The sequence below is a fragment of the Physella acuta genome, unplaced genomic scaffold (genome assembly GCF_028476545.2).
Source record: "Physella acuta isolate Inbredline_101_S28 unplaced genomic scaffold, ASM2847654v3 ptg001197l, whole genome shotgun sequence".
Lineage (NCBI taxonomy): Eukaryota > Metazoa > Mollusca > Gastropoda > Physidae > Physella > Physella acuta.
The window spans coordinates 193,599-215,352 of NW_026732714.1; the positions used below are offsets into that span (position 1 = coordinate 193,599).

A 21,754-nucleotide genomic window follows, 5' to 3' on the forward strand; every position below is an offset into this window, starting at 1 on the left:
TTTAGTGTGAGCAGAGGCGTAGCGAGGAGGGGGGGGGGGTTGGGGGGTGCGGGGGGTGCGGACCCGCACCGGGGTGACACCATTTAGGGGGGGGGGGGGAGGGTGACACCAAGGCAAAAAAATAGGAAAATATATAGAGAAAAATGATAATTACAGTTAATTAAGTGATTTATTCGAGTTTTAAACAGTCTTTTAAGAGGTGCAAATCGAAAGTTTGGGGGGGGGGGGGGTTGCAAATCGAAAGTAGAAACGTTTGTCCCCGGGAAGGGTCGCTACGCCTCGGGGGGGGGGGGTGACACCATTAAGTGCCGCACCGGTGACACCCGACCTCGTCCATTGCAATGCGGATGATGTGTCATCGTAGGTTAGCTTGTCCGTTAGCGTGGATGACCAAGCTGAGGATACCTGAATAAGAAAAGATCTGGACTTTCCTCCTCAGGCAGTTCGATCGAGAGAGTTGCTGAGTTTGCGGCATCTGAAAGGGGTTGGGCCCATGATTTCATTAAACCAATTGGGCAGGAGTTCAAGTGACTCCTCTCCCAGGCTCTATAGCAATAGAAAGAACATGCGTCAACGCGACTCCACTCAGGGGCGGAACTACCATACCGCCAGACCCCGCAATGCGGGGGGCCCAGGGCGTTTAGGGGCCCATTTCCGACCAAAAAACAATGAATTTACTTTTTCAAAAATTATGTTTTTCATGCATCTTGAAAGTGGTTTTGTAAAAAAAAAAAAAACAGGTCTACTATAGCAGAGATTGTTGCGTAGAAAAATATTTTAAAATCTAGAGATTGTTGCGTAGAAAAATATTTTAAAATCTACAAGAGCTATAGTTTGAAAGGTAGGCAAACATTCACACTACTTCCATGACTTACTGCCCTTCTTTAAAATAGGGATGCCCACAAAGCTCATTTAAATAGTTTTGTACTATGTATATTAAAAAGCAATTGATTCTCTGAATTATTATTTAAATAAGACGTACTAAACAATGGTATAGCTATAAAAATCTATGTTTACAAATTTGATATTATAAAAGCCAAAAATGAAAAAAATAAACATAACGCGAGAAACCATTCATGAATCAAGCTTACGTCTTTATATATTTTTGACCAGCATGTTTAGTAACATGTTTTCCTAGCACAAAATGAGTTTGGACTAAATTTGTCTGGTTTGTTCTCTCAGAATGGTTATATATTGCAATGAAGTAGACCAAATTACTCAGTTAGGATTATATATATATATTATATATATATATATATATATATATATATATATATATATATATATATATATATATATATATATATAGGGGGCCCTAATTTTTTCTTTGCGGGGGAGCCTTTTTTTTCTAGTTCCGCCACTGACTCCACTGCTGTCGTTGGTTGGCATTGCTTGCTGCATTATTGCGTGGTTGCAACACGCAGATAGCGTATTATTCTCAGGTCGTCTTGACTTTAAATTTGTATTGATAGACTTAAGAGCGATGATTTCCCGATTTGGCCACTATTTTTCTATTACCCTTACCACCATCGGGGTTTTTGCATTAGGCACTTCATGTGGTGAAATCGATGATCCCTCCCCCCATACATACATTATACGGGGCGGTGTTCATCTGGTAGAGGATTGGGTTGATCGCCACCTTTGGTATGTACGTGTCAATCAACAATTTAAACACATTATTTTACAAATATGAAAACAAAATCTCTGATTTAAATGCTCAAATTCTAGTAAGAAAAAACGTTTTTATTTTTATTTTTTTCGTTTTCAATTTTGTCTTTAAAAAAGTTTTGATTCAAGAATAAGTGACATCTTCACTGCCTATTGTTTTGATCTTTAATTATGTGTAATGACAGAATGAACGTTTGGAAAAAAAGATGTTTATTGTTAAAGATTGGATTGATTGTGATAATAATTCATTTTCATTTTCTTGTAGTAACCGTTTCCAACATTTCTTTATTTATCTGATTTACAGACGACGCTTCAGCGATGGTGGCGTTGGCGTCGGCTGACATCGATAGCACGCTGACGGCTAGCTGCACGAGATTGTTCAGGTCTGTCTTAGCTCTGGCCAGGGCGCATTTGGTGGCGGTTTTCGCGCTAAATGTGAAAAAACGCTTCTTGTAAGGTGTAAACAAAATCTGTCCACTCTGGAAGGAACGAGGCGTCGCCACAGACTTCCCAGTCGATGGAACACGGGACCAGGCAGGTCGTTTTACACAGAGATTTGTTGATGTCGCACTGCGCTTCTGTAGCGCCGGCACAGAGGATGCTCTGAAATCAAAGGACAAATGAAATCAATGAGGCAACTGCTTGAAGTACTAAATCTTCAAACAAGGACTGTAGTGAATATATATATATATATATATATATATATATATATATATATATATATATACTATATATATATATATATATATATATATATATATATATACACACACACACATACATCACATTCCCATGAATTACATTAAAAAAAACGTCCTCAACCACGTTTACATGTTGCAATATTTAATTAAGCAGCACGTGGAATAGAAAGACAACAAAATGTGTTACCCTATTGCTTGGTTGTGATGTGCGTTAAAATACTAAAAAAAATAAACAAACAAAACAACAGCAAAAAAAAAAAAACAATCTGACAAACACCGCCATTCCCCACCCCCACCGCCCCCACCCCCCCCAAAAAAAAATCAAACTACACAAAACAAAATAATAAACGCCCGCTAAGTAGTATAGAAACAGAACAAGAAAAAACTAAATCACAAAACAAAGAAACAAAAAAATAAGCAATACCAGCAAATGAAATAACAAACAATCTAGTTCTAGGCCTAATGGAGATTGCGTTTTATTTTATACGAGCTGACCCGCTGCGTATAATACGCCGCTATTTAGTTGTTTTTTTCTACTTTTCAGTAATTTATAATTTGTGAATTCGACAGTACCAATGCTGCCATTGAAAATATTTGCTTAAAAACACTAACCCCCCCCCCCCCCCCCACGTGAAAGCAGCCTCCTCTTAGTTACCTCCTCTAAGTTTAAAATCGTTTCAAACTAAATTATCTGCCCCTAATAGCCGTCACCAAACCCGTCTCTATGATTGTAAAATGTAAACAGAGTGAACACCGCTCACCAGATCATGTGGGGGTGGTAGTGATAGAGAGGAAGAGAGGGGACTGCAAAGGCGCGCTTGCAGCTTGTTTTCTAACTGATCCCAGAAGAGAATTATATATATACGAGCCGACTCGCTGCGTATCATACGCCGCTATTTAGTTGTTTTTTTTATACTTTTCAGTAATTTATAATTTGTGAATTCGACAGTACCAATGCTGTCACTGAAAATATTTGCTTAAAAACACTAAACCCCCCTTCCCCCCCCCCCCCCCCCGTGAAAGCAGCCTCCTCTTAGTTACCTCCTCTAAGTTTAAAATCGTTTCAGACTCAATTATCTGCCCCTAATAGCCGTCACCAAACCCGTCTCTGTGATTGTAAAATGTAAACAGAGTGAACACCGCTCACCAGATCATGTGGGGGTGGGGTGGGGGTGGTATTGATAGTGATAGAGAGGAAGAGAGGGGACTGCAAGGAGGCGCTTGCAGCTTGTTTTCTAACTGATCCCAGAAGAGAATTATATATATAGATAGATTATACGTGAACCCCATAGGTTTTGCTATATCTCATTTTGGACTCTGTATATTCAGAAATACCATCGATTGAAATTAGAACTAAATTATATTTACTAAAATGGCCAACCACTTTGGCCATTAGCGACCGTATCATATTTCACAGCAGTGATGCTCAGCATTTTGACGACACCGTTGACTAGTTTCCATAACGTTTATTAATTTAACTTTTTTTTTTACTCTTTTGTATAGATTATTCAACTTATATCACATACTTAAGTATTTTATTTCTAAAGGTAAGTAGCTCTGTTCAATTAAAAAACTCAGGAAACTTAAGAATGATCCATGAGTATCCTGTGTTGCACACATGATTTTACTGCGGTCCGGCTACGGCCCGCGGGCATGTGTATTAAAACACACCTGACCTACCGCACTATGCTGAACTCTTCACCTAGTTTTGTTTTTTTCACATTAGAGTACCGTTAAGTCATGCGTTAAGTAACACACTTTATAACACATACAGATACAACTGAAATAATGTATACTTACTCGCTGACACTAGATGTAGAATCTAGAGAAGTGGTTCTTAATTGGTTTGGATGGAACCCGGATTTCGGTGAATCAGTCTCAGGAGATCGACAGAGGTCAAGACACTCACCCGACTCATATGATTTACTTTCGGATGTTGTTCGTGTGTACGATCGAAATTTTAGAGTTATAAATATTAGAGTTTGGTGAATGCTCATTTGAAACTGGTGGGGTTCGGTACCCCCAAAAAGGTTAAGATGATCTAGATCTAATTGATGTGAAAAGACAATTGCATCCTTTACAACAGAGAAGAGGCGTAGCGACCCTTCCCGGCGCCCGGGGACAAACTTTCAATTTGGCGCCCCCTCGGGAAACAACCTTTCAATTTTCAATTAGCACCCCCCCCCCCAAACTTTCAATTTGTACCCCCCCCCTCATATATTTTTTTATGTTTATAATGCAAAACTGCAGCTAAAATGAGATTTTAATTTGTTTTTACAACCCATTTTGGCGCCCCTAAGACCGGCGCCCGGGGGACATGTGTACCCCCCCCCCCTCACTACGCCTCTGCAACAAAGTCCAGACAGTTTTAATGTAATGAATATAATCATTTAATGATATACCACTGTCTAGTATGTCTTCTTGTAAAGTTGGTCATATTCGTAGTTTTTCTTAGTCTTAATGTATCTGATTGCAGACTTAGTCATTTTGGTAATTTTTAAATCGTACAAGTATTGCATGCTCTATGAGGCCAAGGTCAATTTTTACGTGACGTGTATCCGACCACTAAACTAAAGTTTACAGTAATCTATAACTATTGAAACGACTTGGCTCTTATACAAAGGACAGCCAGATAATACAGTAGGCCTAGATGATTAGTATATTAAAGATGCTAGCACACTTGATTGGCGATATTAAAGCCTCATATAAAGCACGTTGATCAAATGATTGATATGAAACCCACCTTTGTAACTCGTATCAAATGACATATGAAACCCACCACTATAACACCTATCAAATGACATATGAAACCCACCACTATAACACCTATCAAATGACATATGAATCACACCTCTGTAACACGTATCAAATGATATATGAAACCCACCTCTGTAACACGTATCAAATGACATATGAAACCCACCCCTGAACCACCTATTAAATGACATGTAAGAAACCCACCTCTGTACCATCTATTAAATGACATGTAAGAAACCCACCTCTGTACCACCTATCAAATGACATACATGAAACCCACCTCTGTACCACCTATCAAATGACATGTATGAAACCCACCTCTATACCACCTATCAAATGACATACATGAAACCCACCTCTGTAACACGTATCAAATGACATGAAACACACCTCTGTAACACCTATCAAATGACATGTATGAAACCTACCTCTATACCATCTATCAAATGACATACATGAAACCCACCTCTATAGCACACATAGAGTTACAAAAAGTGTCACACAGAACATTATTCTTCAAGGTCAAGGCGGATGTTTCCCCCACAGTCACGAGCAGCAGCAGGCAGGCATCTGAGGACAAATCGAGAGACCGTGAGTCGTGTGTAACCTGTTCAGATCGTGACGAAATGTTGAGATTGTGACCTTACGTTGAGATTGTGACCTTACGTTGAGATTGTGTTGAGACTGTGACCTAATGTTGAGATTGTGACCTAATGTTGAGATTGTGAAACAATGTTGAGATTGTGACCTAATGTTAAGAATGTGACCTAATGTTGAGATTGTGACCTAATGCTGAGACTGCATCCTGATGTTGAGATTGTGACCTTACGTTGAGATTGTGTTGAGACTGTGACCTAATGTTGAGATTGTGACCTTACGTTGAGAAAGTTACCTAATGTTGAGATTGTGACTTAATAGTGAGATTGTGAAACAATGTTGAGATTGTGACCTAATGTTAAGAATGTGACCTAATGTTGAGATTGTGACCTAATGCTGAGACTGCATCCTGATGTTGAGATTGTGACCTTACGTTGAGAAAGTGACCTAATGTTGAGATTGTGATCTAATGTTGAGATTGTGAAACAATGTTGAGATTGTGACCTAATGTTAAGAATGTGACCTAATGTTGAGATTGTGACCTAATGTTGAGACTGTGACCTAATGTTAAGATTTTGTTGAGATTGTGACCTAAGGTTAAGATTGTGACCTAATATTGAGATTTGACCTAATGTTGAGACTGCGACCTGATGTTGAGATTGTGTCCTTATGTTGAGACTTTGACCTAATGTTGAGATTGTGTTGAGATTGTGATCAAATGCTGAGACTGTGACCTAATGTTAAGATTGTGACCTAATGTTGAGATTATGTTGAGATTGTGATCAAATGCTGAGACTGTGACCTAATGTTAAGATTGTGACCTAATATTGAGATTGTGATCAAATGCTGAGACTGTGACCTAATGTTAAGATTGTGACCTAATGTTGAAATTGTGGCCAAATGTTGAGATCGTGTCCTGTTAAAATCGTTATCTAATATACAGATTTTGACCTAATGTTCAGATTGTTTCACAACATTCGTTGAGAAAAGTAAAATATTTTGGTAAGTGAAGTTAGAATCTACGAATAAATGATGACTTCATGCTTTAAAACAAATTAAAACAAGTTTATATTTTTATTTTATGTCTCTTTCACTAAATTTGGCATAGTATCAAAATTGTATATTTTAAAAAAAATTATCATTTTGTTATAGGCTACGTATTAAAAAAAATCGGATTTGCGAACTAGATAATTTAAATGAAACAATTTAAAATTATTGACGTCGGTCTTCCTTCCTGCCACAGAACTTTCTAACAAGATGAAATGGATACGAAAAGCCGAACCAAGTCCAAATGTCAGCACGTAGGTGCGAGCTAATCTCGTCATGCGTGTCCACGTTCACTTTGTTGGGACTGTCTAACCAGGCCCTATACCTGTCAACCTGTCGCTCAGATCAGACTCATCACGTGACCAAGTGGGTTCCTCGGCCCACTACGAGAGAGATTATATGTAGGGAAAGAAATTAAATAAAAAAAAAATCCCGCTTGCATCATTGCGAAAATGATTTCTTGTATGACCAGTTTAATTGTTAAGGTTTAGTTTGAATAAAATAATTAATCAATGGTTTTGAGATAGGGTTTTAAAATACAGTACAGAACACACAACGTACTCTTACTCTTAATCTAACTCACATTGTAATCATAACCGTTAGTAAGCACAGACCAAGCCCTAGTCTTATTCCGATAAATGCAGGAAAAAGAACCCTTTGAGCGATAATTTTAAAAGAAATTTCTTAAAAAAAAAAAAAAAAAAAAAAAAAAAAAACTCTTTAGCCACAGTAATAATTTACGATACTTCTTCTTCTTCTTCTTCTTCGTTCTTAATTGTGAATATGGTGGAGGATTCAGACAACAAGTCCAACTTCGTGGACAAACCGGACTGTGGTCTCCAGTTTGTCAGGTGCCCCATATAATTTTTCCCTGAGTGGGGTGGGCTGGGGCCAGTGTCTGTCTCGTGCCTGGCTATACAAAGTGCATTCCTGGAGTACGTGCTCCGTGTTTTCCGGGGCCTTGCCACAAGGGCACATTTCGCTACACCCAACCTTCAGTTTTCTGTGCATGTGTTGATTTAGTCTGTTGTGGCCTGTTCTAAGTCGAAAGATTATGTATTGTTGTTTTCGTGTTAAATTATAATAGCCGTCGTCTTTAATGTAGTGAGGGTGTGTGACAGACCACATTTGCGTTTGTTTGTTTTTTATAATTCTTTTTATTTCTTTTGAGTGTAGCGAAATTTCCGGTTGTGGTTTCTTTCCCCCAATTTTTGCCAGCTGGTCTGCGATCTCGTTACCCTGGATCTGGCAGTGGCCCGGGATCCACTGCAGCACAATTCTGCTGCAGGTATTTTTTAGCTTTACGATACAAAATTAACATATTCAATTGCCCTGCTTGTCTGGCGAACATGTTCGCTCCTACATGCATGTAGGTTTCTGCGTTTGGGTAGCGAATTACCATAGTAAATGCGCGAGTGCTACAAAACCATTCACAGCATCAAAAACATGTCTCACACTATCAGAGAAGGGAGGTCCTACTTACACCGTTTCTATGGGAAAGATAGGTTTTCAACAGTAACATTAAGACTTTTAAGACGTTGATGACGATGGGGAAGGTAGAAAGATGTAAAAACGTCGAAGGGTGCTGTGTAAGTGGCCTGCGTTCCAATGGGGGTTGATAAAGGCGAAGAGTCGCCCATCCGGCGAATGTTGGAGCACACACACGCCGAACACAACAGTCACAGCTACACACATAGGTTACATCTACAGCATACATAACATCACTCATATAGGAATATACAAGCACACATTATCCAAATAAAAAATGTCTTTAGCATGTGGAAGAAAACTACTTACAAGTGTTAAGAATTTTGAAACTTTTTGAAAGATTAACTGTCATTCTCGCTCTCGAAGCTTATCCTAAAATTTTTACCTATGGAGTCAACACCTCGGGTTTATATACAAAACATCAGCAAAACAAGCCCAAAACTACTGTATAGAGCTGAATGATTTTATTTAGCCAATCCATTTGTAGCAGTAAAACCACCTACATTTTTAAAATATTCAAAACAACGTATCATATATCAGCGGCATAATCGTTTCTCTGCGTCAACCGCCTATACCAGCTTGTATCATATATCAAGCACCACGTTAAAATATGGTAACACTTAATTGTTATGGCGTAGATGTGTATTTATTAGAGCTGATGACACATGTGACTAAATTAGTACATTAGACAGATCAGGACAGAGTGAGCTGATGTAACTGTAACGGCTGCATAGAGGTACCTGGTAGTTACAGTGGATAACTCGTACGAAGTAGAGAGAATGGGTGGTTTTTGTGTTAGATTAAGTGTATCACAAATTGAAAACCAAAATTACGATATTGAAAATTTAGAATTTCAAATTTAAAAAATGGTTTCTATGGCTTCGAACGTACACCTTGTTTTCGAATTTCGAACAAGGATTCGAGTAATGAATCATTGTCATTCACTTGATTAGAGCTTGAAAACTGCAGTCCCATCCTACGCCAATGCTAATTAATAAGACCTAACTGTTATTGTGGATCATTCATCCTCTAATTAATTTCTTCCAGATTTAAATCAGCACACAAAGGATTGGTGAAAACGCCCATTATCGTAGAGTTTCTTCCAGGCATCTCATGGGGGGGGGGGGGGGGGGGCAGAGAAGAAAATCTACCGCACCCCCCCTGAACGAGAGGGAATTTATATAGTAAACATACACTTTTACTAGTGTCCGCCCCCCACCCCCCCCCCCCGTAAAATGTCGACCGCCCTCCCCCGAAAATATCAAGTGCCCCCCCCCCACTGAGGAAAAAGTCTGGAAGAAACACTGATTATCCCTCGACTACACAGACGCATAATTTTATCTTCATGGTTTAAATTCTACTTCGCTAATCGCTTATTAGGTATTCTGTAATTTTTTTGTTTTCAAAGTTGTGCAATTATACAACACAAGAATGGATACAAAAACATAATATGTCTATGCAAACCCAGTTAGGAGATAAAATTTTTGCGTGTCACATACATTTGTTAATGTTTTAAATACATTTAACTGTGTCAGACTTAACCATTTAAAGTTATTTCTCTTTGACGATTGGATAGTACAATCGTGTGTATTTTTAGCACACTTATCACAAAATTAATTTATTCTTTCAGTGTGCGATTTTTTAAAATGTCTGATCATAGTACACTAATTAAGTCTTCAAAAGTAAAACACACTCTATGCGTAATGTGTCAAAACGAGCACACTTAACAACACATTTTAATTGAAATGTTAGAAAGTACATATCACTAGCAAGGGACGTAAATTTGACACTATGTTAAAAATAAAATAAACCCGAGTCACATTACTAGATTAATCCCCAATTGAATTAGCCAGGGGCTAAATCTGATCGGCAGACGTGATGGATAGATCGTACGAGTCTTAAGCTGATGTCAGCTTCCGCTTATAGCAATAAAAAAAAATTCGGGGTTTTTAAAAAAATGTAAGTAAGAATGTTTGGTAAGCGCTAACAGTGTGTGCTTTGTACATGCACATGCAGGACACCTGGTTCGGATCTTCTGGTGGGGTCACGGACACAGTAAGCATAAAGTAAGTCAAAGTTTAAAGTAAGGCAATTTTAAAGTTAGTCAAGTTTAAAGTAAGTCAAGTTTAAGTCAAGTTAAAAGTAAGTCAAGTTTAAAGTAAGTCAAGTTTAAAGTAAGTCAAGTTTAAAGTAAGTCAAGTTTAAAGTAAGTCAATTTTAAAGTAAGTCAAGTTTAAGTCAAGTTAAAAGTAAGTCAAGTTAAAAGTAAGTCAAATTTAAAGTAAGTCAATTTTAAAGTAAGTCAAGTTTAAAGTAAGTCAAGTTTAAAGTAAGTCAAATTTTAAAGTAAGTCAAGTTTAAGTCAAGTTAAAAGTAAGTCAAGTTTAAAGTAAGTCAAGTTTAAAGTAAGTCAATTTTAAAGTAAGTCAAGTTTAAAGTAAGTCAAGTTTAAAGTAAGTCAAGTTTAGAGTAAGTCAAGTTTAAAGTAAGTTAAGTTTTAAAGTAAGTCAAGTTTAAGTCAAGTTAAAAGTAAGTCAAGTTTAAAGTAAGTCAAGTTTAAAGTAAGGCAAGTTTAAGTCAAGTTTAAAGTAAGTCAAGTTTAAAGTAAGTCAAGTTTAAAGTAAGTCAAGTTTAAAGTAAGTCAAATTTAAAGTAAGTCAAGTTTAAAGTAAGTCAAGTTTAAAGTAAGTCAAGTTTAAAGTAAGTCAAGTTTAAAGTAAGTCAAGTTTAAAGTAAGTCAAATTTTAAAGTAAGTCAAGTTTAAAGTAAGTCAAGTTTAAAGTAAGTCAAGTTTAAGTCAAGTTAAAAGTAAGTCAAGTTAAAAGTAAGTCAAATTTAAAGTAAATCAAGTTTAAAGTAAGTCAAGGTTAAAGTAAGTCAAGTTTAAAGTAGGTCAAGTTTAAAGTAATACTAAAGTAAGTCAAGTTTAAAGTAAGTCAAGTTTAAAGTAATTCAAATTTAAAGTAAGTCAAGTTTAAAGAAAGTCAAGTTTAAAGTAAGTGAAGAAATGCCTGGAATAAACTGATCGGATCGCCTGAATAAAGTAAGTTGGTTTACGCAAGGGAGAAAACTCAATTGGTATCTTTATAAAGTTTTAAAATAATAGTTTTATACAACTATATTAATAAATTATGAAAAATATTTTTTAATTAAATTATAATTTTATTTTTAAAAATACATAAGGAGTACTTGTTTAATTTTGTATGAAGCAACATTTAATTAATTTGGTACATTTAATTAATAGAAACCATATTTTTCTACGAATCTTTAATTGAAGTCGTCGTAATTTTTTAGATTTTCAGTAACTCTGGTTTCTCTTCACAACGCGTAAATCTTTCGCCTTTTACTAAAGATTTCCGTGGAGAGGAGCAAAATAATGAGTCTAAACCTCTATTTTTCAAACCCTACTTCTGTAGGGTAATATCACTAATGAATGATTGGTAGTCACCAAAATTAGCCATGAGGACCGTTTACATTGCTTTATGAGCTGTAGCTGGTTCTGTATTGCCCGCCGTGAAGGAATACTTTCTGTGTCCCAGCGTAAAAAACAAACGTGGCAAATATTAATTCACCGCAGTATAAACCAGACTGAGTGTTTGTTTGTTTGCGATTAATCGTGTTTTGTTATTTAATTTGATAATCTTTCAATTACTTTTTATGTCTAATTAGATTGGAAATATGTATTTTTTGCCTTGTCGTAGGGGATAAATATATCTAGAGGGTTAAAACGAAATTACAGCATTAAAAGTGGCTCAAATTTTATTTTTAGATAAAAAAGGTCAGAAGAAAAGACATTGTATTAACTACATAAAAGCTGGATGGTTGAATAAATTACTATGCAGCGGTGCATTTCTCAAAGATTAAAACAGCGTTGTTTTGATGATCGACTCATATAATACCAGAACTTGTAATATGGTAGGGGGGGGGGGGGGAAGAGGCGGACATTGTTAAAAAATTTGTCTAAAAAAATTCTATTTCTATCGGTGGTTGGGGGCGGTAGACTTTCATCGCTCCCCCCCCCCCTCCAAAAGAAATGCAATGGGAGAAACTCTGATTACCAGTGGAGTATGGAACAAAAGAATTAAACCGTCGGTGGACTGGGCACACATTCAGAAAGACAAGCTAACTACACCACATGACAGACGTTGGTGGGGAACCAATTTCAATTTATGTCACGTAGGAGATCATTTGAAAGAGAAATGTGGGAGGCCTGATTTTCATGGCCTGAGTTAAAAAAACAACAACAAAAAACAACAACTAGAAACAAATAGAGTTCGTTGTTAAAGAATCGCCTTGACTTTGTCCACCTTGTTGAGGTGAAAGAAACAATCAGAAGATTTAGCATTTTTATAAGTGACCCAGCTCTAGTTTACAAGCAGTTTTAGAATTAAAAAAAAACCCTTATTTCTTACTTATTAGTATTTAATATTTAGTTTCATATCAACCAAATCGCGTTTGCGATAAGCTACTTAAGGAATAGAACAGGGATTTCCAAAAGCCACTGTGGACTAGAATTTACGTACCTTTCCAGCAGATATACTTACACAGTGATTCTTTAAGACATTAATTTCCTTTAAACTTCGGTGTGTGAGGGGAGGTGGTGGAAGGGGGGGGGGAAGGGGGGCGTGGTGCGCACTTAAACCTCCGTAGGGGGGGGGGGGGAGCACTAATTAAAATATGTATTTTCTATTTAAAAATATATTTTTTTTCAAACACGACCGGACAAGATGCAAAGAAGAAACTTTGCTTGCAGATTCGTTGAGCCAGTAAAATCAATTTCGATACTTCGGGTTAAAACGTAACCCTTGCATTATATACAGAATAAATCGTAAACATAATTACCCAAATCTAACGCTAAATCGAATACTAACATTAACACTAACTTTAAACTAGATTAAGAGTACCATTATTATTACACCAGCTGTACGATTATGTGGGTAAGACTAAACGCCAGGACCGGTAACTTTTCTTGATTTCTTAGAGTTATGACCCTTTGTGTAGTAGTTCCTTTGTTGTTTTAATGCTGACTAATACCCTTGAAATACTTCGTCTCTAGGTGAAGTAAACCGCCGTGTTATTCGGTGCAGAGTGTGACGTCACACATCTGTGAAACAAAAATGGTACCAATGGTAAACTATGAATTTCTCCATGCATTCCGTATTTTACATTCTAAAAAAAACAACAAAAAAACCCACAGATTTTAAGGTCTAGATTTTTCTCTCTCATGTTTCCACCATCTTTTATATTGTAGAAGTTCTATATTACAAATTACCTTGAATGGTTAACTTAGCACCGTTATGTATTCTTTATTTTTAACTAATTAACGTTCAATCGTTATACCTTCTAGTGTATTGGGATTTTACATGAGAAACCTCGCCCTTTTAAAATCCTTGAGGCTCAGCTAATGGCCAACCAGATGAGACGCGATTGATTGTAATTAATTAGTCATGTAAAAAAAAAGCAATTAAAAAAGCAAACATGTTAAATGGTGTCCTTAGTTAGGGGGATCATAGCTGACTTAGCGCTGGGTTTATTTAGTTGAGGAAATGATATTGGTGGTTTAACCATCGTGCCAAATGACTAGTGCCTGGGTCGTTTAACCGTCGTGTCTAGTGACTGGGTCGTTTAACCGTCGTGTTAAGTAGTAGATGGGTCGTTTAACCGTCGTGTCTAGTGACTGGGTCGTTTAACCGTCGTGTTAAGTAGTAGTTGGGTCGTTTAACCGTCGTGTCCAGTGATTGGGTCGTTTAACCGTCGTGTCCATGGACTTTGTCGTTTAACCGTCGTGTCCATTGACTTTGTCGTTTAACCGTCGTGTCCAGTGGCTGGGTCGTTTAACCGTCGTGTCCAGTGGCTGGGTCGTTTAACCGTCGTGTCCAGTGGCTGGGTCGTTTAACCGTCGTGTCCAGTGGCTGGGTCGTTTAACCGTCGTGTCCAGTGACTGGGTCGTTTAACCGTCGTGTCCAGTGACTGGGTTGTTTAACCGTCGTGTCCAGTGACTGGGCCGTTTAACCGTCGTGTCCAGTGGCTGGGTCGTTTAACCGTCGTGTCCATTGACTTTGTCATTTAACCGTCGTGTCCAGTGACTGGGTCGTTTAACCGTCGTGTCCAGTGGCTGGGTCGTTTAACCGTCGTGTCCAGTGATTGGGTTGTTTAACCGTCGTGTCCAGTGACTGGGTCGTTTAACCGTCGTGTCCAGTAGTTGGGTCGTTTAACCGTCGTGTCCGGTGGCTGGGTCGTTTAACCGTCGTGTCCAATAACTTGGTCGTTTAACCGTCGTGTCCAGTAGTTGGGTCGTTTAACCGTCGTGTCCAGTGATTGGGTTGTTTAACCGTCGTGTCCAGTGATTGGGTTGTTTAACCGTCGTGTCCAGTGACTGGGTCGTTTAACCGTCGTGTCCAGTAGTTGGGTCGTTTAACCGTCGTGTCCGGTGATAGGGTCGTTTAACTGTCGTGTCCAGTGGGTGGGTCGTTTAACCGTCGTGTCCAGTGACTGGGTCGTTTAACCGTCGTGTCCAGTAGTTGGGTCGTTTAACCGTCGTGTCCAGTAACTGCGTCGTTAGCCGTCGTGTCCAGTGGCTGGGTCGTTTAACCGTCGTGTCTAATTAAGGGGTCGTGTTAGTCCATTAACTCTGCCAGATTAATCACCTTTTTGGTTGGCGTACGCCTTAAATCTAAAAAGAACTTATAGACGTGTCCTGTTGATTCATGTTTTTAGCTTCATGTCCTGTCGATTCATCTCCTGTTGATTCATGTCCTGTTGGTTCATGTCCTGTTGGTTCATGTCCTGTCGACTCATGTCCTTTTGGTTCATGTCCTGTTGATTCATGTCCTGTCGATTCATGTCCTGTCGATTCATGTCCTGTTGATTCATGTCCTGTTGGTTCATGTCCTGTCGACTCATGTCCTTTTGGTTCATTTCCTGTCGATTCATGTCCTGTCGATTCATGTCCTGTCGATTCATGTCCTGTCGATTCATGTCCTGTCGATTCATGTCCTGTTGATTCATGTCCTTTTGGTTCATGTCCTGTCGACTCATGTCCTGTTGATTAATGTCCTATTGATTCATGCCCTGTTAATTCATGTCCTGTTGATGCATGACCTATTGATTCATGTCCTGTTAATTCATGTCCTGTTGATTAATGTCCTATTGATTCATGAACTGTTGGTTCTTGTTCTGTTGGTTAATGTCCCATTATTTCATGTTGTGTTTTTTAAATGTTTACACCAAGTATCCACTCAGAACACCACCACAACTTTTAACCAGATCACCTACCCCCCCCCCCCCCCCCCCCCCTCTTCATCCCCCCTCCAGGCCATGCAGCGGACAGTATGTGTTGTGACAGTCCTGGTCCTCTGCCTGCCGTCCTGCCTGTCCCAGTTCCCGGGCCTGACTGACGAGCCCCAGATCAAGGACTCTCTCAGGCTGGCCAACATCCTGCTCAACCGTCCCGACGAGGGGCCCAGCGTCAGGAGGGACTGCCGGATGTTGAACAACACGGAGTTTCAGCGCATCGTGCGCGCGGTCAACGCGGCCAAGAGAGACACGGTCAGTTGTCACGTGGTGTGGTGGGGGGCGTGGCCACACGCTTATGCATTAGTGATAGGAATTAAGGGGCGGCAACCTGTTTAACAAAAAGCCAATTTGGAAATTTATTATAAAAAATATTTTTTAAGGATTCTTACATAAAATTTTGATTTATTTTCGACACTTCGAAACGAAATGGTTAATACTAAATGTATTTTATATGCTAGTTTAAAAAAAAGAAATTTCAGTTAATTAATATATTGGCAGTTAGAACTCGTAAACATAGAAGAGACATAATTTCTGTTAAAGGGACAAAATACAACAAGAAGTCCATTACTGCATCTTTGATTTAACATAAAGTTTAAAAAAGATTGTAATTTAAAAATGTGCTTTTGTTTTCCCGATTTACAACACCGAAAGTGAAAAGTAGTTCATATCGTTTAACACAACATACTAAAGTTAGTTAATTGTAGGGGAGGTAACTTTAAAAATGTAAAACGTGTAACTAATGTAGTTATCCTCCTTTGCTCGTGCAGAGAATTAAACCAAATGTCCACGACGCCTACTCCTACCTTCACGCCCACCCGGACATCAACAAAGGCGCTCACCTCGGAGCCTCGTTCCTGCCCTACCACCGTGTCTTCATCTACCTGTAAGTTGTCTAGTAGATAGCGCCAATGGCGTGGTCAGGTGGGGATGGAACCCAATGCGGTAACTCACGGTATAACTTCCTACCCCTATTATATATATATATATATATATATATATATATATATATATATATATATATTTATATATATATATATATATATATATATATATATATATATATGTATATATATATATATGTATATATATATATATGTATATATATATATATATGTATATATATATATATATATATATATATATATATATATATATATATATATATATATATATATATATATATATATATATATATATATATATATAATATGCATCACATTACCATGACCTGACCTAAATTAAATTTAAAAAACGAAACCAGACCATGTTTACGTGTCCCGTTGCAATATTGTATTGAGCAGTACCTGAAATAGAAAGGCAACGAAATTTATTACTATATTGCGTCTGTGGATTGTGATGTGCGTTAACACACGTGTTGTAGAAAACAGTGAAATCTGTGAGTAAAGCCATGCAGCCTTTTGCTTTGTTAACTTTGACCATGAATAATTTAATACCCAAGCTTAAAATAAGCTTGTAAACTATTTTTTTCTACCCCTTTTGGCGCCCCCCTTATAAATAGAATTTTGTAGGGTTTGTTTTCGGGGCTGCGTGTTGTGTGCGCTTTTATTTTATTTTGTTTCTTTTCTTCTATGTCTAAGATATGTATTATTGATAGCGTATATTGTCCTTGTCTCAAAGTCTTCCGCTAGTGCTTTACTATGCTAATCATTCGACGTTTGAGGACTGTTGTAGATTTACATTGGTAGCTATTTCTTTCACTTTAAAGATGTGTACATATTTTACAGGATTTTAGATAAGCATGAGCTCCATTTCTGAAAATCAAGATTAAATGTCAGGTGGAGAGAGAGTTGGATATGAATACCTGGAGGGGGGGGGGAATCAGTGTGCCATCTAAATGTGCAAAATGATGTTCGTTTGATGTAAATGGTGGGGATACAATTCTTCCTGATGTCTGGAGTGTAGACATGTTTGGGGGCGGGGGGGGGGGGGGGAACTGACTGCTGAAATAAAATAGTTAAGGTAAAACATGACCAGAAGCAAGTTAGAAAAAAATTATACAAGGGGAGAAAAGTCAAATTAAAAAAAACCTGAGCTATTCCCCTTTACCCACAGTAGGTCACCAGACAATCTGCGTCATGGGTGTTGGAAATGTGCTGTATAGGGAAATTAAAAAAAAATAAATTAATTAAATAACTCTAGGACAGGGGTTGCAAACATTTGAGACGGAAGAGTCAAAAGTTACACTCTACATAATTCCCCAATTTTTTAAAGAGCCACCAACATTTTTACGTGCACTTCGGTAGTGGAAAGCATGGAACCATTGCCACGGGGCTGGCCACAGCACAGTTGTGGGGCTGGGCCTAATGCCCAGCGGCTGTCAGCTGCCATATACGCTCTACTTCATCTATTCTTATTGTTTTTTGTTTGTTTAAAGTTGTTTTTGTTTTTACAGTATAATATTTTTTTTAGTTTTGAAAATAAAATAATTATTATGGTTCTGGAGAGCCGCATATTGACATCTAAAGAGCCGCAGGTTGCCAAACCCTGCTCTTTGATTGGTAGAAAAACTTATTTTGGGATCTAACAGCGAGATGCAGTTTCGTCATTACGAACTTATCAAAGTTATATTAGCTTGAATCTTTCTTAAAAGAATTAAGATGTTTGGATGTGCATGTGTGTCTTAGTTTAAGTTTTTTGTTAAAATGAATTGTTTGCCCATTTTTACAGAAGCGAATTATTTTTTCCGGCGACTTTTTATTAGTTTTTCTCATAAAATAAGAGGAGAACATCCACACTTCTTCAGAATTATGTGGTAAAAAACACTAGAAATGAATTTATAATTGCAATACGATAAAGGGCGATAACTAGATTTAACTAATCATGAACCGTGTTCGAGATAATGTTTGCTTACACTATAGCCAACTTGGGAGCTGATAAGGGGCCGATATAACCAATAACAAGATAATTTTATAAAGGAAATATTAGAGGTCTACGTATGTATTCATATATACATTTTTTAAAAATCGATGACATATACATATTATTTTTCATGTTTTTTAAAGATACCGGGAGTTTATCAACATCTCTTCTTCTTCTTCGTTCTTAATTATTAGCGTTGAAGGGGATCGAGATTTATCTGCCAGTGGGTTTGAGACTTTGTTCGAATTTATCAACCATGAGCTTTTTGCCGACTCGACCACGCCTCCAACACAATTAAGCGTTACGTGTCAACTGGTTATGCGCCATTGAGGCCATTGACTCCGATTTCAGCCTGCTTTTCTTTTTGGATTTGCTTCCATAGCCTTTGTCCAACCAAGAACAAACTACAAGGCAGCAGTTGTTTAATTTTGGAGTTGTCTCTCCTAGAAGAGTGGCTGTCCCCAGCTAACGAGCCTCATCTGCCCGAGGGTTCGAACTCGAGACTTTTCGGTTTAGCAACCATGAGCTTTACCGACTCGACCACGCCGACCCCTATTGGTCGATTTCTATTGCAACATTGCGGCGAGTCTTTTGGCCTTGTGCGAAAAAAAAAAGTAGTATAACTCTCCAGTTTCAGACAGCACTTTAGACCTAATCTGACTTCTCCACAGTGTCACGTGGGACACGCCCATCAACGACTATGTGCCAGACCGTTTCTGGTTACCTGACCAGTACCGCACGTACCAGCTGACCCTGAAGGACATACTGGCCATGCGCTCAGGACTTGGAGATGTGGATATGATCTCCCGATTCAAGGCCTACAACATCAAAAGTTTATTTTTTTTTCAGCTACGAGAAACTGTTGCGCATCTACGACCGAGGCATCAGCCTGTGTTTCTGGGACTCGACGGCCGAGCCTGAGAAGATGACCTGGTCAGCGCTCTGGACACCGGAACTCTTCGGCAACGTCCAGGGTGCCGTCACCACCGGGTTCGCTAGAGACTGGGTCACGCCGCTTAGGACTCTGGACAGGCAAGGTGAGGTGACGTTCAGAACTGTTGTCCATCATGTTAATATACATGTTGTCCATCATATATATATATATATATATATATATATATATATATATATATATATATATATATATATATATACATTATATATATATATACATTATGAATATGTTAATGAGAACCTTTTGAATCACGTGACAGGCGGTGTCCTAGGCCGGCCATTTACCGACCAGGACGTTGAGATCGTGATGTCCAAGAAAAGGCTGGGTGAGATCTCCATGCCCGCTGCTAAGGTGGACGCCAATGTGGAGCTCATGCACAACTACGTGCACAGTTACGTTGGGGGCATCATGGGACAGGTAGGATTGTATAACAGTTGGGGATCATGGGGCAGGTAGGATTGTATAACAGTGGGGCATCATGGGACAGGTAGGATTGTATAACAGTGGGGCATCATGGGACAGGTAGGATTGTGTAACAGTTGGTGGGGGATCATGGGACAGGTAGGATTGTATAACAGTGGGGCATCATGGGACAGGTAGGATTGTATAACAGTGGGGCATCATGGGACAGGTAGGATTGTATAACACTCAGGGATCATGGGACAGTTAGGATTGTATAACTGTTGGTGGGGGATCATGGGATAGGTAGGATTGTATAACAGTGGGGCATCATGGGACAGGTAGGATGGTATAACACTTGGGGATCATGGGACAAGTAGGATTGTATAACAGTGGGGGATCATGGGACAAGTAGGATTGTATAACAGTGGGGGATCATGGGACAGGTAGGATTGTATAACAGTGGGGGGTCATGGGACAGGTAGGATTGTATAACAGTTAGTGGGGGATCATGGGGCAGGTAGGATTGTATAACAGTGGGGGATCATGGGACAGGTAGGATTGTATAACAGTTGGGGATCATGGGACAGGTAGGATTGTATAACAGTTGGGGATAATGGGACAGGTAGGATTGTGTAACAGTTTGTGATCATGGGACAGGTAGCATTGTATAACAGTTGGGGATCATGGGACAGGTAGGATTGTATAACAGTTGGGGATCATGGGACAAGTAGGATTGTATAACAATAGGGCATCATGGGACAGGTAGGATTGTATAACAGTTGGGGATTATGTGACAGGATTGTATAACAGTTGGGATCATGGGACAGGTAGGATTGTATAACAGTTGGGGATCATTGGACGGGTAGGATTGTATAACAGTTGGGGATCATGGGACAGGTAGGATTGTATAACAGTTGGGGATCATGGGACAAGTAGGATTGTATAACAATAGGGCATCATGGGACAGGTAGGATTGTATAACAGTTGGGGATTATGTGACAGGATTGTATAACAGTTAGGATCATGGGACAGGTAGGATTGTATAACAGTTGGGGATCATTGGACGGGTAGGATTGTATAACAGTTGGGGATCATGGGACAGGTAGGATTATATAAGATTTGGGGATCATGAGACAAGTAGGATATTATAACACTCGACCTTCGGGACTGAAATGGGTACACAGACAAAATTTAGCCATAACTCAATACGTTCATATTCTGTTATTGCAGGTGCAGACGGCCGCTTATGACCCCATCTTCTGGTTCCACCACACGTTTGTTGACTGCCTGTACGACAAATTCCAGAGGAGACAACGGCAACTCGGCATCGATCCCATGAGGGACTGGCCCGTGGAGCACGGCACGACCTCCCACGCGCCCTTCGCCCCCATGCGGCTGGGCAGTCTCCGGAACATCGACGGCGCGCATGCGTCCTTCAGCCGCGACATCGTCCAGTGCGAGCCCATCCCGCCCTGCTCCAGTGATGTCGACTGCGGGGAGTACATGCGCTGTGACGTGGCCAGACGGAAGTGCGTGTCCGACACGTTGCGGCCTGCGACGGAGATGGGCAGCATGTGGGACAGCGTGGAGACCCTGCTGGCGTCCATGTTGAGGGGGCGGCTGGCTGAGAGCAACCACCCCCTGGCCCCGCCCAATTTCGGGTACGGAATCGTCTTTCAACAGCCGGCGTTGTTTGCGTTTCCGGGAGAGAAAAACGAAATGTCTGCGTAGGGTTCAAAGTTGAATGCGAATATATTTGTTAAAGGCAGTTGGAAAATAAAATTTCTACAATATTTATTAAGTAACATTTTAGCAAATCTGCATGAAAAGTACATGCAGGGAAATTGAAAAAATAAACAAATATTTATTGAAAATTACGAAGTATTAAACGTTATATATTTTGAATAGGAGATTTGTACTAATTTGTGCTAAAATATAAAAAGAAATAATTGGTCAATAAACG

At 39.1% G+C, this 21,754-nt stretch overlaps 2 protein-coding genes and 1 non-coding gene across 5 annotated transcripts; 2 read left to right on the forward strand and 1 right to left on the reverse strand.

Moving 5' to 3' along the window:
* Positions 1–1,822: 1,822 nt before the first annotated feature.
* Positions 1,823–8,705, reverse strand: LOC131957041 (uncharacterized). Its single transcript, XM_059321746.1, has 3 exons — positions 8,568–8,705; positions 5,593–5,696; positions 1,823–2,271 (listed from the first exon to the last, which is right to left on the reverse strand). The coding sequence occupies exons 1-3, from the start codon at positions 8,608–8,610 to the stop codon at positions 2,098–2,100; spliced, it is 321 nt and encodes a 106-aa protein (XP_059177729.1). The 5' UTR covers positions 8,611–8,705; the 3' UTR covers positions 1,823–2,097.
* Positions 8,706–10,197: 1,492 nt separating this feature from the next.
* LOC131957023 (tyrosinase-like protein) lies at positions 10,198–21,754 on the forward strand. Of its 3 annotated transcripts, none has more exons than XM_059321718.1 (7): positions 10,198–10,324; positions 13,315–13,387; positions 15,573–15,806; positions 16,322–16,437; positions 19,284–19,471; positions 19,649–19,806; positions 21,022–21,754. In XM_059321718.1, exons 2-7 carry the CDS (start codon positions 13,376–13,378, stop codon positions 21,520–21,522), a joined length of 1,209 nt encoding a protein of 402 aa, XP_059177701.1. In that variant the 5' UTR covers positions 10,198–10,324; positions 13,315–13,375; the 3' UTR covers positions 21,523–21,754. The 3 variants fall into 3 exon arrangements, with proteins under 3 accessions (XP_059177701.1, XP_059177702.1, XP_059177703.1); XM_059321719.1 differs by having other exon boundaries at positions 13,315–13,378; XM_059321720.1 differs by lacking the exon at positions 13,315–13,387 and having other exon boundaries at positions 10,208–10,324.
* Positions 11,561–11,677, forward strand: LOC131957044 (U5 spliceosomal RNA). Its single transcript, XR_009389018.1, has one exon. It is a non-coding gene; the product is annotated as a U5 spliceosomal RNA (small nuclear RNA).

Excerpts from the sequence above, each read along its gene's own strand:
- LOC131957023 (XM_059321718.1), top strand. Across the intron at positions 16,438-19,283 it reads CACCGTGTCTTCATCTACCT|CTACGAGAAACTGTTGCGCA; the intron begins GTAAGTTGTCTA and ends TTTTTTTTTCAG. Across the intron at positions 19,807-21,021 it reads TTGGGGGCATCATGGGACAG|GTGCAGACGGCCGCTTATGA; the intron begins GTAGGATTGTAT and ends CTGTTATTGCAG.
- LOC131957041 (XM_059321746.1), bottom strand. The coding sequence starts at position 8,610 with ATGACAGTTAATCTTTCAAAAAGTTTCAAAATTCTTAACACTT. Across the intron at positions 5,697-8,567 it reads TTTCAAAATTCTTAACACTT|ATGCCTGCCTGCTGCTGCTC; the intron begins GTAAGTAGTTTT and ends ATTTGTCCTCAG. Across the intron at positions 2,272-5,592 it reads ACTCTATGTGTGCTATAGAG|AGCATCCTCTGTGCCGGCGC; the intron begins GTGGGTTTCATG and ends CTTTGATTTCAG.